At 46.8% G+C, this 16,212-nt stretch overlaps 5 protein-coding genes across 5 annotated transcripts; 4 read left to right on the forward strand and 1 right to left on the reverse strand.

Moving 5' to 3' along the window:
* The first annotated feature begins 140 nt into the window (after nt 1-140).
* Nucleotides 141-3,667, forward strand: AGABI2DRAFT_215138 (hypothetical protein). The gene is made up of 10 exons (XM_006454653.1): nt 141-468; nt 518-922; nt 976-1,515; nt 1,564-1,881; nt 1,935-2,211; nt 2,261-2,358; nt 2,414-2,536; nt 2,591-2,743; nt 2,799-3,421; nt 3,473-3,667. The coding sequence occupies exons 1-10, from the start codon at nt 178-180 to the stop codon at nt 3,576-3,578; spliced, it is 2,934 nt and encodes a 977-aa protein (XP_006454716.1). The 5' UTR covers nt 141-177; the 3' UTR covers nt 3,579-3,667.
* Nucleotides 3,668-4,120: 453 nt separating this feature from the next.
* AGABI2DRAFT_148081 (hypothetical protein) lies at nt 4,121-5,161 on the forward strand (the record flags this gene model as incomplete). Its single annotated transcript, XM_006454654.1, has 7 exons — nt 4,121-4,180; nt 4,246-4,297; nt 4,352-4,419; nt 4,479-4,509; nt 4,563-4,668; nt 4,725-4,941; nt 5,006-5,161. 7 exons carry the CDS (start codon nt 4,121-4,123, stop codon nt 5,159-5,161), a joined length of 690 nt encoding a protein of 229 aa, XP_006454717.1.
* Nucleotides 5,162-5,922: 761 nt separating this feature from the next.
* On the forward strand, nt 5,923-7,018 carry AGABI2DRAFT_215143 (hypothetical protein; the record flags this gene model as incomplete). The annotated part of the gene is made up of 7 exons (XM_006454655.1): nt 5,923-5,989; nt 6,046-6,130; nt 6,187-6,242; nt 6,302-6,369; nt 6,425-6,634; nt 6,690-6,794; nt 6,861-7,018. 7 exons carry the CDS (start codon nt 5,923-5,925, stop codon nt 6,939-6,941), a joined length of 672 nt encoding a protein of 223 aa, XP_006454718.1. The 3' UTR covers nt 6,942-7,018.
* A 931-nt stretch (nt 7,019-7,949) lies between these two features.
* Nucleotides 7,950-10,298, forward strand: AGABI2DRAFT_189964 (hypothetical protein; the record flags this gene model as incomplete). Its single annotated transcript, XM_006454656.1, has 10 exons — nt 7,950-8,076; nt 8,133-8,359; nt 8,412-8,492; nt 8,545-8,618; nt 8,674-8,863; nt 8,915-9,161; nt 9,222-9,493; nt 9,547-9,682; nt 9,741-9,856; nt 9,921-10,298. 10 exons carry the CDS (start codon nt 7,950-7,952, stop codon nt 10,089-10,091), a joined length of 1,641 nt encoding a protein of 546 aa, XP_006454719.1. The 3' UTR covers nt 10,092-10,298.
* Nucleotides 10,299-10,564: 266 nt separating this feature from the next.
* On the reverse strand, nt 10,565-16,075 carry AGABI2DRAFT_182696 (hypothetical protein). Its single transcript, XM_006454657.1, has 16 exons — nt 15,853-16,075; nt 15,464-15,795; nt 14,721-15,410; nt 14,407-14,672; nt 14,083-14,357; nt 13,558-14,029; nt 13,481-13,508; nt 13,367-13,433; nt 13,216-13,313; nt 12,636-13,155; nt 12,307-12,578; nt 12,136-12,247; nt 11,909-12,084; nt 11,266-11,855; nt 11,106-11,217; nt 10,565-11,038 (listed from the first exon to the last, which is right to left on the reverse strand). Exons 1-16 carry the CDS (start codon nt 16,064-16,066, stop codon nt 10,826-10,828), a joined length of 4,437 nt encoding a protein of 1,478 aa, XP_006454720.1. The 5' UTR covers nt 16,067-16,075; the 3' UTR covers nt 10,565-10,825.
* Between the last annotated feature and the right edge of the window lie 137 nt (nt 16,076-16,212).

The raw sequence follows: 16,212 nt of genomic DNA on the forward strand, positions 1-16,212 counted from the left end.
GTGACAAGAAGATAACGAGACGCGACAAACGCGTTTCTAATTCAGATCCATGTGATCGCATTCAGTCACCTGACCCACGTGTCGATCACCTGACTTTAAGCTGCCTCGCGTTTCCTTCACGGAATCGCGGTTCATATATTGCAATTTCAGGAGCGACCATTATCTCGTCTTTCTTCGATGGCAAATACTACCACCGGAAAGGTTACACGGGCCTCTGCGCGTGGTAAGGCTGCATCCATCGTTTCACAATCTTCTGCAACAGTCAAGACCACGAGGACCGTGCGCAAGCCCGCACCACAGACATCGTCCTTACCAGCGACGACAAAACATGCCACAGCTGTTAGGAAACCGCTGAGCAGCCGAGACAATTCGACTGCCGCTTCGAACGGGGCTTCCAAAGCAAAAGCCAAGCCAGTCTCTGCACGCAAGGCTGTTAAAACTGAGATTACGGATCGTGAGCCCATCATGGTAAGCTTTCCACCTCTCCTGGAGAGTTGTACTAACTCGTAGTGAGTAGGCATACCTTCGGATTCGCCCGCATTGTGGCGACGAAGAGGTGACTTCAGCACCCTACTTGACTCCCCTTTCCGATACAACCGTTCAAATTACGGACCCCCAAGAGAATATGGCAGCTAATAAAGCCCGTTTGCGCGCCTCTGCAATCGCGGGATCTTCTCTCTACACATTCTCCCATATTTTCCCGCCTGAAACGACGCAATCGGATTTTTTCACCAAGACCACACTACCCCTCGTTCAAGACGCGTTGCAGGGGCAAAACGGACTCTTATTCACATATGGTGTAACCAATTCCGGGAAAACCTACACTGTTCAAGGAGGAAGCACTCGAGGTTCAGCTGGAATCATACCGAGAACTCTCGATGTGATCTTCAATAGTATCGATGGCTTGCAAGGTGACGGTAAAGTAAGTATAACTTGTTTCGCGTAATCAGAACATTTGGTTCATCGAGAAAACAGTTTCGCCCCGTGCGTTTGTATGGCATCGAGCCGTCCGACTTAAGTGACACAAGCCTCCCCCAACCTTCCACCGAACCTGGTCTTGCCGAAGTTTTTGGCCAATTGGACTCCAGCTCCGAAGTCGACTCTAGTGTCGACTCAACACTGATCAAAGTGGACCGAAACTATGAATATACCGTCTGGATTTCCTATGCTGAAGTCTACAATGAAAAGGTATACGACCTGCTTGCCTCAGTTAAAGATGATTCTAGCCGGAAAACCACATCATTGTCGCCAGCAGACCCGAAGCTTCTCTTAACCAGAAAGGCACTTCCTCTACGACCCTCTCCCGCGTTTGATAATGAAGAAGCTGAATTCAATGGGAAATACATCGCCGGACTGCGTCAGTTCCGCGTTACGAGTGCAGCGCAAGCCAAATCGATCGTGAAACTTGGTCAACTACATCGTCGAGTGTTCGGGACTTTAGCCAACCATCAAAGCAGTCGAAGCCATGGAATGGTAATTATAAAACTGGTGAGGGGACACAGAGGGGAGAGAAATGTAAGTGGACAGGTGGTATCGAGCTCCAAATTATGAACCATTTTACAGGACCCAACTTCTCTTCAAGTTTCCCGCCTTACGCTTGTTGATCTCGCAGGCTCTGAACGTACAAAGCACACACATACTACAGGCGAACGACTGAAAGAGGCCGGTAATATCAATAAATCGCTGATGGTCCTGGGTCAATGTATGGAAGTGATGCGTTCAAATCAGAAGAAATTCGCCTCTAGTCTGGCTCACGAAGGCCACGGCAAAGATGGTCGAATGGATACCCGAGATGTTCGTAGAACGCTCCCCGTAGTTCCATTCCGCCATAGCAGGCTTACAGAATGTCTTATGGACTACTTTAATGGAGAAGGTCGAGTCGTATGTCAAGTTCTCTTTTGAACACCAGCTACTAATTTACCCTTCTGTCGCAGGTTATGATTGTGAATGTCAATCCGTACGATACAGGCTACGATGAAAATTCTCATGTGATGAAATTTTCTGCACTGGCAAGAGAAGTGTATATAGCAAATGCCCCGGCCCCGGTGCAGAAAGTGCCCTCGATAGATGCAGGAAAACCCTTGGGGCAGAAGTTCAAAGGTTTGAACCCCATGGCAATCAATGATCCGGATGTAATTCCCAATCCATTCCGCCGAAAGGTTACCATTACAATGGGAAAGAAGAATGATGCTGTATTAGAGGTATTAGAAGGTACGCGCGTCAATTATTAGGTTATGAAACATACAAACAATCTGGCCAGAGGATGAACCTAAAGAAGAAATGGACGACAATGGCGATGAGCCTCTCGATCCTCTTATTGATGCCCTATTTGATGAAGTAGAGTCTCTAAGAATGCAGGTAAGCCGTATTGAGGTGGAAACGTGGCGACACTGGCTTAATTAGTGTTGTCCAGTTATTTGATGCGGAAATGAGATGTGCGATCATAGAGGCGGAAACGCGCGAAGAAGTTATGCTAGAGATGGAGGAACGCATGAGGACAATGGAGGAGAAATATTCACGTCGCCTCATGAGCGAGGTAAAAGGACCCTCTCCCATCTACCGAATCTCCAATTGACATAGTACTTTTCAGCTGGAACAAAATGAAATCAAGACGGACGCGAAAATTGACTTACTGCACAAGGCTGGTTTGTTTGGCAGCCCAATGAAGTTACAACGGCACTCCCTACCAACATTCTCGGATGACGAGGAAGACGAGGAAGCAGCAGATGTCGAGATGAGCTTGGTAAGTTCTGAAATCAGCTCATTTTCCTGCCCAGTATCCCATGTGTCGTTTTCAGCTCGTAGATGATGAAAAATATGAGGATGAAGAAATGTCCCTCGCATCCCCGCTTTCCGGAAGGCCATTTATTAAACACAGCTCATCAAGAGGCGGAAACAGATACCCCGGGGTTGTAGATGACTCTGAACAGGACGACGCGAGTATGAGCGATTTGACAGAGACTGAGACTGAGAAAGAAGCTGAGCATCCCGAAGGAATCACTGAAGATGAAGAGGATGAAAGTGAAAATGAAGACGAAGACGAAGACAACTACCTGGACGACGATGCCGACGATGACTATGAAGACGACGATTACGAAGATCGACTAACTAAGCAATCGTCGTCCAAATCTACCACTCGAAAGTCGTCCTCGTCAACTGCGAGCAACAAGGTTTCTGCCTCTAGTCAAAGCTCACGTCGCTCTACGCAGTCCCGTATCTCAAACATCGAACAGAATTTGGAGGACCTTTCCATCAAGGAAAAGATTGAGCAGGATCAAGATGATGACTCTGTTATCATTGTACCAAAAAAATCAAAGCAAGCGAAGAAAATTGTGGTCGTTTCGGACGATGAAGCGACAGAAAATCACGTAGACGATGATCAAGACGAGCTACCTTCGATTCCTGTGGTTAAGAAAAAGAGGTGAACCCGATGCTTCATCGTTTAAAGAGTGGAATATTGACTTTCTCAAAGGCAACTAGGTAAAAAGCCCGTTATGACTGTTGATAATATTGAAAGAGTAACCTGGGAGATTGAGAAGAAGGTTGCCAGACCCCAGGGCAATCGTACCATCCGCTGATAGACGGGAAATTGATCTCCGATGTATAAGTCATCTTATTACCATGCTGTTTATTCCTTGTACATTGAACGATAAGATCCATTATAACGTCCAATTACTCAGTGAGGATCGGTAACTCGTCAACGCGGCGATACACTAGCCCTGCATCCATGAGGTGCATCAAAGCACAAGCCAAACAAGTATATACAACGCGAACGCGTCTCATGAAATGTAGATATTGATCGGCTGATAGCTTGACTTCGATTGAAACTCCCATGCCCAAAATCTCCACTGCACAATCCCATGAAGACGAAATGTTTGTTGTCCCCCAAGTTCTCAAAAGTACTGTAACAAAGACTAGGAATTCTACGAGGACCGCCTCGGCAGCGGTCGTTATTGCTGCAGGTACAGGAAGTAGCTCGAAGCGTGCCACAAAAAAGTTGGAAAGGAGTCGATCATCTGCAGCAATATCTTCGGATAAAACAAAAGGAGTTATGGAAGAGACTGTTGTTAGGAACAAAGAAGCGATTCAAACAAGTATGGCAACTCTTGAAGAACGAACCATGCACAAATCATGGTACGACGTTCTGGACCCAGAATTTGCAAAGCCCTACTTCAAAAAGGTCTGTCTATCCCGTCTTACTGCTCAAACGTTTTCGGCTTACCCACTGTTTCGTCGTTTGCCCAGCTAAAACAATTCTTGATAGATGAAAGCACTGTGAACACGGTTTATCCTCCTGGTAATGACTTCATGATTTCTGCGGCCTCAAACCCTCTGACTCATATGATTGAAGTGGAAGAAATATATTCCTGGTCGAGGCTCACTCCACTCGACCGTGTCAAAGTTGTCATACTTGGGCAGGTCAGCCACATCTTTATTCTATTACGTTGAACGAGTCCCCCGAACCCGCATCACTCCAGGATCCATATCACGACGTTGGACAAGCCCATGGTGAGTTTCAGAATGCATTGGCCTTGGATACAAGCTCCGACCTTTTGTGATAGGTCTTTCGTTCTCTGTGCTTCCTCCGACAAAACCCCCTGGTTCGTTGAGAAACATCTATAAACAACTCAGTCAAGATATCACTGGATTCACGATACCGACCTCAGGGTGCGTACACTCACAACTACTAGCGCATTGGGAGTAGCTAAGGTGTGTTTCGGTAGTGATCTTAGCCGTGTTGCTGAACTCGGAGTTTTATGGCTGAACGCGAGTTTGACTGTTCGAGCTCATAAGGCAGGCTCCCATTCTAAAAAAGGCTGGGAATCATTCACAGCAGAAGCACTTCGTCAAGTTTTGGCGAGGGAGGATTGTGCGGGTATTGTCTTCATGGCTTGGGGTCTCTCTGCACAGAAAACATGCGATTCCATTGGAATTGACGAGGTAAGTGCTCTTACTAAGGGACCAGATGGAGAGTGACATTCTTTTCCCCACCAAATAGAAAAAGCACCTTGTTCTCAAGTCGGCTCATCCTTCCCCTCTTTCTGCACATAGAGGCTTTCTTGGGAACGAACATTTCAAGAAAGCCAATGCGTGGCTGGAAAAAAACCATGGACCAGGGTCCGGGATTAATTGGAATGTGCTGGGTGCTAAATCCAACTGACGCACAGTGAATATATTATACCCAACATACATATATCCCAATGTTTCGTCTGTATCTATTTACTGTCAAATTTCGTGACCTTTTTACCCCCGACTTTTCTCACCCAATCAATCATGGCAGGTAGGCCACTTAAATAATCTACCTCTCACCTATTTTTGCATGATGCAATCTCACCTTGTTGGACGACGTAATATATTTCAACAAGTCCAACGGAATCGCATGAAGGTCTATTACCTCGGTTTTCAACACCTTCTGTCCAGTAGATCTAGTCCCTTATGAAAAGCCAAGAATCTGTAATGGAACGATGTATCTACGAACCAGCTCAGAACTAAATTCGAAATTAGTTCTGAGCCCAATCAGAAGGATTTGTGTTTAGCATGGGCCAATTGTCAGAGATATGGAAAGAAATTCTTCCTCCTTGCGACAGTGTCCTCGGCACATCGTCTTTCCGGACAGCTCAGGCCCAGGCATTGGCTCATTGCATAATTTCAATCGCTGGAGACTCGGCCCAAAATTGCTACACTAGAAGTCCAGAACGTAAGGGCCATGTTAACTCGAGCCATGTCTGCCACAAGTTCTCATAAACACACTCCACGGCACAGCCCTACATTATTGACCTTGTCGTATTATCTGCAGAGATCCAATCACAATGAGGTAAGTTGGAAAGACAATGATCATGAACTACTAACTATGATAGACCAACTTAAGGGCCCGCCGGCCCGGTGCCGACAGGATGATGCATCTCCCGATGAAGACAGTCTATGATTCCTACTCCCGACCTCACACACCTATCAACCAGAGACTATGATCTGATATACGAACCTTCCGGTAAGTATTTTCATAACTCCGGGAAGCGGTGACTGAATCTTAGCGTGAATCCGTAGAGGATACATTTCTCCTCCTAGATGCGCTCGAATCGGATGCCGAAAGCTTGAGATTTTTGAAACCTCTTATTTGTCTAGAAATAGGGTGAGTTCCACCGGATAATCAGGAACCTGCAATAGCCCAATCTTAGTTTCCATCAGATCAGGGTCAGGTTGTGTATCTTCATTCATCGCTCATATTTTGGGACCATCTGTCCGTACGTTCTTCGGTTACAATGAACGAAAGCAAGCCAGCTTCTGACCGCTTTAACTCCAGTATATCTTTGCACCGATATTAACCCTCATGCTTGCCGATGTTCGCAAGGCACAGGCAAACAGAACGAGGTCGGTTGTATAATCTTTCTCAGACACAGGGAACATCCCTATTCAATCCCCCTAGGTTCTGCTCGATTGTGTTAATACGACTTTCGCATCTGCCCTGTCAGCTCGCCTCTGCCATCGGGTTGACGTCATTCTATTCAATCCGCCGTACGTTCCAACTATGCCCGAAGAAGCCCAAAATGCCCAACAAGTCGGATCCCTATCCGGTGCATGGGCCGGTGGACAAGACGGCATGCGAGTAACGAATATTTTCCTGGATCAAGTCGAAGTTAGACATTTTTGTTGCCAAATACGTCGGCGATTGCTCAACATATCATTTTTAGAACCTCTTATCGGACGACGGGCGATTTTATCTTGTTGCACTCAAACAAAATAATATACCCGAGGTTCGGCAGCGGATGCTTCAACGGCATCGCCTAATTAGTGAGGCAAGTATCCTAGAGAGCTGCCTTTATTTGTGGCGATCGTCAATTTACACCTTATACGCCCTTTAGATCGTCATGCAACGGCGAGCCGGCAGAGAGCATCTATTCGTGTTGCGCTTTACCCGAGAAACCCCTATAAGCGATACTTAGGGAATCGGTGTGTATGATTAAATAGACGAGCTTATTAAATAAGGAGTGTTGGAATGACTGATGATGATTGAAACCAAGCTCTGAACAGCTTAAATACACATCAAGTGGACGTCCATGAGGTGTAGTCACCGTGTAATATACGCTCAAAATACTGCGCAACCCGGCACTCTGCTGAGCGGGAAGTGGTTAACCGCCACACCCGTATGATACACAATAAATGAAAGTCGAGCCCGTTTCATGTCGCGTGCTGCCATTTCTTCACGGGCCACACAGGTGGAGCCGGTGGAGGCTCAGTGATGTGCCGTTCATGAATCTTGTGAGAGGTCATGACCCGGGGACTCACGATGAACGCAGGCTAAAGTTCATGAACAGTCGTAGTTGGCCTCTCGTAAATAGATAAAAATAGATTTACCACATCCCATCAATATCTGCAACAATCACATTGGAATGACATTGGCTTCACAGACAGCACTGAAACGGCGTTTACTGCATTTACGAAACATATTTCGAATATTTCGGCTAACTCAGCTTCGTGCACCGCGAGAGACTTTTCAGCTCTTTTAGGACAATCCTCTCGCGTTTGTGAAATCGGCGACTCCCATCAAAGTCAAACATGGTCTATATTGCGGATTTGCCTGCGCAGGTACGTGATGAGCAAGATGCAGAAATAAGAAAATTGGCTCTCAAAGGGCCGTATCCAAACCCTATCGATTCCGAGCACTTGATCCACGACAAACCCCGAGCCAAATGACCACTGATGCCTCCAACCTGACAGTGGACAAGAGGGAGATGCCGACGCGTGATCAATGGTCAAGTTAATCTGAATATAACGAAATCCCAAAGATTTCATCTCACATGTATCTTCGCTCAAAGGTCTGGTAGGGGGTCATGGAGAGCTGGTTTTGACTTCTTCCTTGACCATAAAATGCCCGCCCTTCTCCTCGAGCCAACTCACTTGGGTTACGCTGGTTTACCCTCCCCATCTCTCCAGATTTTGAGAATACGAAGATGCCCGGAGGTTCAGTAACTACCGGCGCTGGCGTAGGCGCAAACGCTCCCCAAGCTCCCTCTCTACTCTTCAACGACTCCGCTCAGAAGCCTCTTCGGAACAAATGGGCAGGTATCGCCATGACAGGTGAGCATTCTAGTAGCAGAAATGTGACTTTCGGAAGGCTCATGCCCACCAACTAGCATTCAGTGCATTCGGCGGTATCCTCTTTGGCTACGACACTGGAGTCATAAACGGTGTCAAAGTAATGGAACCATGGTTAAGGAGGTTTGGAGACGAGTTAGATTCGAAGGGAAATTTTGTCCTCTCCTCTTCCCGCGAGTCATTAGTGGTATCAATTTTATCTGCCGGTACCTTTCTTGGAGCTCTTCTAGGCGCTCCCGTTGCTGATTACATCGGCCGGAAATGGGTATGTGCTCACCCTTGTCTGCCACTTGTGAAGGTTCTGAGATAAACCGTAGGGAATCATCTTTGCTACTCTTGTTTTCTGCTTTGGAGTCGCTTTGGAAGTTGGCTCCAACTCTGTTGGCGTCGCCCTCTTGGTGAGTCGACTTTGCTGTTATTCCAGTCTCATCTGATTCATATTTCTTCCAGGTAGTGGGCCGTGTGTTCGCTGGTTTAGGTGTTGGTTTGGTCTCTTGTCTGGTCCCCATGTATCAGTCGGAATGGTCAGGACATCTTCTAAAGTCGTTGTTTTTCGCTGAACTGATATATGAAAAACAGCTCACCTAAATGGATCCGGGGTGCAATTGTATCCGGGTACCAATGGGCCATTACCATTGGTCTACTCATTGCTGCAGTGATCAATGATGCTACGAAGGACAGAACTGATCGTTCCTCATGGCAAATACCCATAGCGGTCGAATTCATTTGGGCATTTGCTTTAGCCGCCGGAATGTTCTTTTTGCCAGAGGTGACAAAGAATATTCGCAGCTATGTAATGCAGGTCCTCATTCCTTAACAGTCTCCACGATGGTTCATTATGCGTGGCCGCGATGCCGAGGCAGCCAAATCACTTGGTCGTCTTACTGGCTTGAGTAGCAATGACCCTGGAATTCTGGCTGATCTCGATGAGATCAAAACTAACCTGGAAGCTGAAAAGGCGCTTAGTTCCAACTCCTATGTGGATTGCTTTAGGTCCACCGACAACAAGATTTTATTCCGTACCCTCAGCGGTATCTTTCTTCACGCTTGGCAACAACTTACCGGCAGTGAGTTTTTTTGTGTTGCTGCTTAGGACATCATGGAAACTTAGGAATCCGTTTTTGCAGTCAATTTCATCTTTTACTATGGGACTACCTTTTTCCAAAATTCCGGGATTAGAAACAGTTTCCTCATCACTATCGCAACAAGTATTGTCAATGTATTTATGACGTTGCCGGGTATGTGGGGTGTTGAGCGATTCGGTCGTCGGCGTCTTCTCCTCGTCGGCGCCGCTGGCATGTCCTTTTGTGAATTCATTGTCGCCATTGTCGGAGTCACCGTCTCTGTCGATAATCTTGCTGGTCAGCGAGTCCTTATCGCCTTCGTTTGCATTTATATCGTGAGTGATAATCACCGACCACACGAAGGCAGTACTAATATAGTGTGTGCTAGGCCTTCTTCGCATCCACGTGGGGCCCCATTACGTGGGTCATCACTGGTGAAATATTCCCCTTGCAGGTTCGTGCCAAGGGCATGTCACTTTCCACCGCCAGCAACTGGCTTTGGAACTTTGGCATTGGTTATGCAAGTAAGAGTCATACTATGCCAGTCACTGGTAAATGCACTTTTCTGATTCCGACTGCTAGCTCCGTATTTGGTGAACAAAAAGGCTGGCTCCGCCGGTTTAGAAAGCAAAGTCTTCTTTGTCTGGGGATCCACCTGCGCAGCCGCCTTTGTTTTCACCTGGTTCTGCATTCCCGAGGTTCGTAAATAAAAAAAATTCGGTTGCGAGGCGTGAATAAAAAGGCTTGTCCTTGTCATATTAGACGAAGGGACTTTCTCTCGAAGAAATCGACGACATGTACCGGGAAGTCTACCCATGGCAGTCTTCTGTGTCTTGGCACACAGCCAATCTCAACCGCAGGAGACACGCCATCGGGGATACCAAAGACAAGGACAACTCTCGCGATGGAGTGGAGGAGAAGGAAAGAGTTTAATGCAAGTCGGTGTTTCATTTGCTGTCCCCATACTCCTACATACAAAATTCATGCATCTAACTTCATATCGATCCCCTGCCATATTTGATGATACTCATCTTCAATCGACTATAATACAGACTCCTCCATGTGATGGTGTAGTCAGATTCCCTTGTACATATCGCGTAGCTTGCAATGTGGCAATTATCAGATATCTATTGTAGGAAATCATTGACTGTGGGTCCATCAAGATTTGTATCATATACTATCCCACGATTTACAATATTTGTGCGCTTTCCACAGGCCCATAGTGAAAACGTCAGGAAAGTCTCGAGGAATTGTTATTCAAAATGCCTTGACGCTCAACGAGACAAGATTACAATGGTCTAACACGAATCATTCCCAGGTCAATATAGACATGTTACTCGGACAAAGCGCATGAAATGATAGCCTAGCAAGATGCTTCTTGGTCAGATTCCCGCAAAGCATACCAATGACCAGTAAAAGTGTCCATATTTCATTCCTCTTCTGCATTCGGATTATCAGTCTACATTGTACCACAACGTAATTTTTTGATCTGTAAGAACATCAGCAAAGAGAGATAGGAAAACTATCCAGCACGCATAAGGATGTAGTATTAAAAAGAGAGAAAGTTGAAAACTGCACAAGTACTACCAAAAATCACTAAAAAGAGAAAGCACGCAGGTGGCCAAACGACTGAAACAGCAAAACAAAGCAACAAAAACGGTGGTCCATTACTCCTCGAGATCAGTTGGCCTTCGGCTTCGTAAACTGAAGCGAGAGGGCGCTGTCGACCTGGAAACATGTTCACCCGAGGACATTGAACTGCTACTACTGGGATGCAAGGAAGCGTCAAAGTCAAGTCGTAACCTGAGCAAGCCACCTTGGCGAAGCTCAAGGAGGACTTCAGCTGATGAAGTAGTGTTTGGTTGGATGTGTCGCCAGATCTACAAAAGCAAAGATGAATGTTGAGCAATCTATTGATCCACACCAGTAAGAAAGAAACGGCATTACGTCAATCTCTCCAGTAGCAACCTCTTTATCTCTGCCAAGCGTTTTGTGTTCATAGAGCCAGGCGTAAATTTTGTTGGTCGCGACTGAAGCCGGACACATAAACGATTCGTTCCTAAGCGGAAAATGAGGACCTGATATCAAAAGTACTCGCAACACTTACCATTCAGGAGCCGCAGCTTTATGAGCATGCTTCGTCTTGAATTCTTTGTCTCCAACACGAAGCGCTACATATGCCTTCGTCTCACTAGTAGAAAAATCCTTCGCATCTAGCACCGTAATTTTCAATGACCCGGGTTGCGGTGTCCCTCCACCCGCAGTCGCGGGGAAAGGTTCGCTCTGGTTCACCACAGAAGATGGAACACCAACAGGATGCGACGATTGACCAGAAGGGATTTCGGGCACTGGCGGAACATCTTCACTACGTCTATCACCACCAAGCTTGCCAAATACCGAGAAGACACCCTTCCCTGCAGTCGCAGGTAATCCACCGATCTGAGTAACAGTACGTGCTGCACTGAAAGTCGAAGTCTTTCCACGACTCTTAACGAGGATCTGAGGATGGAACAGCAACCGAACGCGGATCTGACCGTGAAGCCCATGTTTCTGAGTCATCAGTTCGAGGACCTGTTCCGATGATGTGAAGGGCTCTAAGTTCGTTAGGTCAATGCGCGCAACTCCAAGGCTCTTGGCTTGTTCAATTTGATTCCAGTCAAAGATTTCAACCATAAACTCTGCTGCAGCACGGGAAGGCTGATATCATGGTCAGCAGATATAAAGTCACATATCAAGAAACCACAACATACCACATCACATTCAAATACCTCATTCCACTCCGGAGTCAAAGTCTTCTTCTTGGTGTTCGATTTGAATACTTTTTGACCATTCAAAGAGAACACAGCGTAAGGATCGGATTTACCACCGCGATCAACACCTCGAATTTCTTTTCCATCAAGCAACTCAACCCGAAGCTGACCCATGTCTAGAATAAATTGAGCACTCATATATCCAACGTTCCAAAGAACAAGCTTACTGTTGAAACTCTCTCTGGGCTCCAACTTGATAGGGACAGGTATGTATCGCGCTTGAATTTCAATCGTCGAACTGTCATCATCACGAGTCAAAGTGATCGTTTGCGGCTCGACCTGTTAATCAGCCATATCAGTAACCCTAACACATTACACAAATAAGAAAAACAACATACAAGGGCCTTTTCCAGGAACGTCTTAGCACTATCCTTCCATTCACCAATAATATCCTCTTTAGAACCCTCGTCCGCTTCATTGAGTCTGAACCAGACCTGACTGAAGTCGATCTCTTTAATGAAGCCTTCGCCAACATAACCCCATTGAGCGTGAGTGCTGCTAGATTTGTTGGTGCTGAAGCACGGCCAATAACCATCATCCAAGAGTACCTCCAAACGAGCTTTCTTCGACAGCTGACCAGACATCACGTCAAATACCACAATACCAGATGCTAATATTAAATGTTTAGCATCATCGAGAATGTAACGAGATCGCAACATCAACTTACAGTGCTTGAGAAGTTCCGCGTTACTCATCTCTACACCACGAGCGTCATTACCAGCATGCTTCTTCGGCGGAACAGGCGGAGCAGATTTCACAGGTGTCGAAGGTGCACTAGATACCACATCATATCCATCACCATTAGATGTTGTCCCATTAGTACCACTTCCTTGTCCTTTCGAATCCACCGAGACGCGCTGATTACCCTTGTCCGTGACCTTGATCGTGATACCTTGAGGAACAGCTTCAATTTCTACATCTGAGGACGAAGCAGAGCTTCCAGAGATTACGGACATGCCATCCGAAGGCTTCGTAACAGAGTGCCCTTCGAACGACAGGTTTTTGAGTGCGAGTGCAGGAACGAATTCAGCCGTGTAATTGAGCGAGCCTTTATAACCTCCGCCTTTATCGAGACGAATAGGATCGTCGCAAGACTTGACACCAGTGGAGGAGTATTGATACTCAGCATGGTCAGATTCTTCGGCCAGATCGGATATATGCAGCTCAACACTACCAAGTGAGCGATCCTGCACGACAAGTCATGAGTCCATAAGAACGAAACTTGCCAAAAGACAAAAACAAAATACCCTTGTCAAGTGTTGATAGTCCATGCATTCGAGTAAAAACGACTCCTTCAAAGAATGTACTGGAATGTACAATATCTGATCCCAAACCGGACTGAGGTCTGATAACCGCGTAAGTTAATGAACGTTATACATATTGGGACTTTTGACGTACTATTGTTGACAACTTCAGTACGACCTTTGACGGTGTTTGCAACCATGACACGCATGTAAGGATCGCTCTACATGTCGCTCAGCAACGGACTCATAAAAATGGAGGCCTGCTTACCTTGCCACCGAGTGTGCCCTCAACATTCCTAAAACAAAGTCAGTCTCTAGGTATACCACAGACCCGAAGACACGTACTTGACATCAACAGCCTTGATGATATGCAATCGAACAACACCAATGGGGAACCTGTAACTATTAAGCCCGTGAAGACTGCCAGCCATCGCGACGGGCTTCCACTCCGCTGTGAGCCTAAGACGTCCAGATTTTGCATTACTGAGAGGGAACCAATCTCGACCAGCTTCTCCCATACAACTCAAAAGATCCGTGAACTTGATAGACATGTGTCCAACAACGGGGTCCTTGAGGAAATCACGGTCATCAATGACCTTGATCGTAATGACACACGAATCCTTATCGGAACATATGAATTCGTATGCAGATTCCCAGACGGGCGAGATAGTATGCTTGAATCGAGGAGTGGCGAAGACCTCATTGGTAAGATCGTTTCCGAGGAACAATTTGGCGAAAGGATTCAGATCACCGGACATGGACTTGGATTGATCGAGGTCCTTGGCCTGGTTGATGACAAGACGAACGATACCACAACCTAGGGACACAGATACGTTAGTGTATACATTCAGGGAAAAGATCAAGACATACTGGATTCCGGCACATCGCTCGAACCTTCCTCAGGTTCCAGGACGGGATAATACTCAAGATCATATCGCAATTCTCCACGGTCCTTGCCACCCTTCAAAAGTGGTGATATAATACCGTCGTGTGACGAATCCTCAGCCAACACTGACAACTCGAAGGTACTAGTACCAAGCAGCGTGTTTTTCCTGTGATCGTTGTAGTCCCAAAGGTGGAGCATGAGAGACTCGTTGAGAGAATTGATCAGAATGAACTTGGTTTCCATCCATGTCGGGTTGTAACTAAATCAGAATGAGTAATTATGAACGGGACAGAGATAATCGGGCGTACGTATTAGACTTGTAGGTGGTGCGAGCGACCTCTTGACGGTCATTGATAGAGAGACCAACGAAGGGGTCGGGAACACCACCACCAATTTTAGTCCCTTTGATTCCACGAGCAGAATGAATAGTGACTTGTAAAACGCCAACAGCAGTGTCGAGGGGTTTTCCGGAAAGGAGTTGTTCGAGATTCAAAGTGAAGACATTTGGCTCATACATCATCGGACCCAGAGTAGCATGCGTCGTGTCGCGGATGAACGTAGACAGACCCGGAACCTAGAGACGATTTTACCATGATGTTCGAAAATACACTAATATACTTACGTTGGCAATATCGAAACCAAATGTTTCACCACCTACGGGTTTGAGGACATAATCGATAACGGGTTTTTCGACAAACGACATGTCCACAACTTGGATATGAGGGAAATTGGACATCAGCTTGAGACGGATTCGCATCAAACCACTGAAAGTAAGGTCTTCGAGAAGAATAGGCATAGCCGCGGAGGCCAGACCCTTGCCAACGCGTATTTGGAGTACAATCTTTGGGTTAACCTTTTGTGCCATTTGCCGCTGAGTCATTTCGGAAGTATCGTTGGGCGTGAAAGAGATTCCCCAGTCCATCATGACGATATCGTCGGCGGTAGAGGGGAAAGTCCTGACTTTGTCGATTCTGGGAGCTTTAGTGCCCAAAGTGAAAGTTGACAAGCGAAGTGAATCCAAAAATGGTGGCGTATTAGCACTAAGGATTTGATCCACGGAGGAGACAACGGTTGCAGCGAGTACAGGCTCATAAATCAACCAAAAGCGGTCCAAAAAGTGGTTCATCCAATCCGCGCTCTCGTGCTCCGAAGCGAGGCGTGTCTTGACGAGCTCACGTTGAATATCATCCCTGGCACATCTCCTTGTACGGCTTATTGATGTGGTATAGTACGTGTTGCAGAAAGCGAGGAGGACAAACAACCAACCCCACCCAAAGCCAAAGATAGTGAGGAAATGAGATGCAAAAACAGCCTGTAACGTCTAATTTTAGCAGAAAAATAAAGCAGCGTCGAGACGGAACGTACCAACACAATGACCGCAGCATTGTGATACCAGTCACCGTAATACTGTTCGGAGACGTATAAATTCAACAGTGATTGAAGTTTTGCTTCTCCTTCAACGTCAGTATTGTCGTCAAGGCCTGCATTCTGACGCCATCCCACGCGGTACCAGTCAGGGATAGCAGGGGCTGGGCGGGTGACCATCGACCCCGGCATTTCAGAAGCTTCATCATCATCTTCGACTTCGTATGGGGTGTCGGGTGCTTTCTCCGCGGCGGCCTGAGAATTAGCACTATCGTGATCATTAACAGTAATAGTCGGGACAGCAGTCGAGCGTCCAGGATCGATCTTCAGTTCTGAAAATGAAGTTGAGTGACTTTTTCGAATCTGGGGTAGCAAGTCGCGTGGCATACCTTTTCCGCCAGCCGGTAAAGGGCGCGAAGGCTTCAAGTCATCGGAGACAATGCTTTGGACTTGGGTGCGTGCTTTACCGGCAGCGGCGGCCTTCTCCTGTGGTGACGCATTGGGGTCAAAAGTATGCACGGGGGCCTTTTTCTGGTCGGCGTCTTGTTTCAGAACGGCGTCCAGATGGCTTGGAATAGTTGGTGCCGCTCCGCTCAGAGCCATGGAGGTCGGCGGGCAGAGGAAAATGAAAAGTTGTGACTATAGGTAGATGGAGGAAAGGAAAGGAAAGTATGGCTGAACCAGGGTCGGATGGGAGTTGCGAGACAAGAGCAACAGTTCCAGGCTAGCACAAGCGGCGGATGCGTTCA

The sequence above is a fragment of the Agaricus bisporus genome (genome assembly GCF_000300575.1).
Source record: "Agaricus bisporus var. bisporus H97 unplaced genomic scaffold AGABI2scaffold_1, whole genome shotgun sequence".
Lineage (NCBI taxonomy): Eukaryota > Fungi > Basidiomycota > Agaricomycetes > Agaricales > Agaricaceae > Agaricus > Agaricus bisporus.

Excerpts from the sequence above, each read along its gene's own strand:
- AGABI2DRAFT_215138 (XM_006454653.1), top strand. The coding sequence starts at position 178 with ATGGCAAATACTACCACCGGAAAGGTTACACGGGCCTCTGCGCGTGGT. Across the intron at positions 1,516-1,563 it reads GACACAGAGGGGAGAGAAAT|GACCCAACTTCTCTTCAAGT; the intron begins GTAAGTGGACAG and ends ACCATTTTACAG. Across the intron at positions 3,422-3,472 it reads CCTGTGGTTAAGAAAAAGAG|GCAACTAGGTAAAAAGCCCG; the intron begins GTGAACCCGATG and ends ACTTTCTCAAAG.
- AGABI2DRAFT_182696 (XM_006454657.1), bottom strand. The coding sequence starts at position 16,066 with ATGGCTCTGAGCGGAGCGGCACCAACTATTCCAAGCCATCTGGACGCC. Across the intron at positions 15,411-15,463 it reads ATGCTGCGGTCATTGTGTTG|GCTGTTTTTGCATCTCATTT; the intron begins GTACGTTCCGTC and ends TAGACGTTACAG. Across the intron at positions 12,085-12,135 it reads GCCCAGAGAGAGTTTCAACA|ACATGGGTCAGCTTCGGGTT; the intron begins GTAAGCTTGTTC and ends AATTTATTCTAG.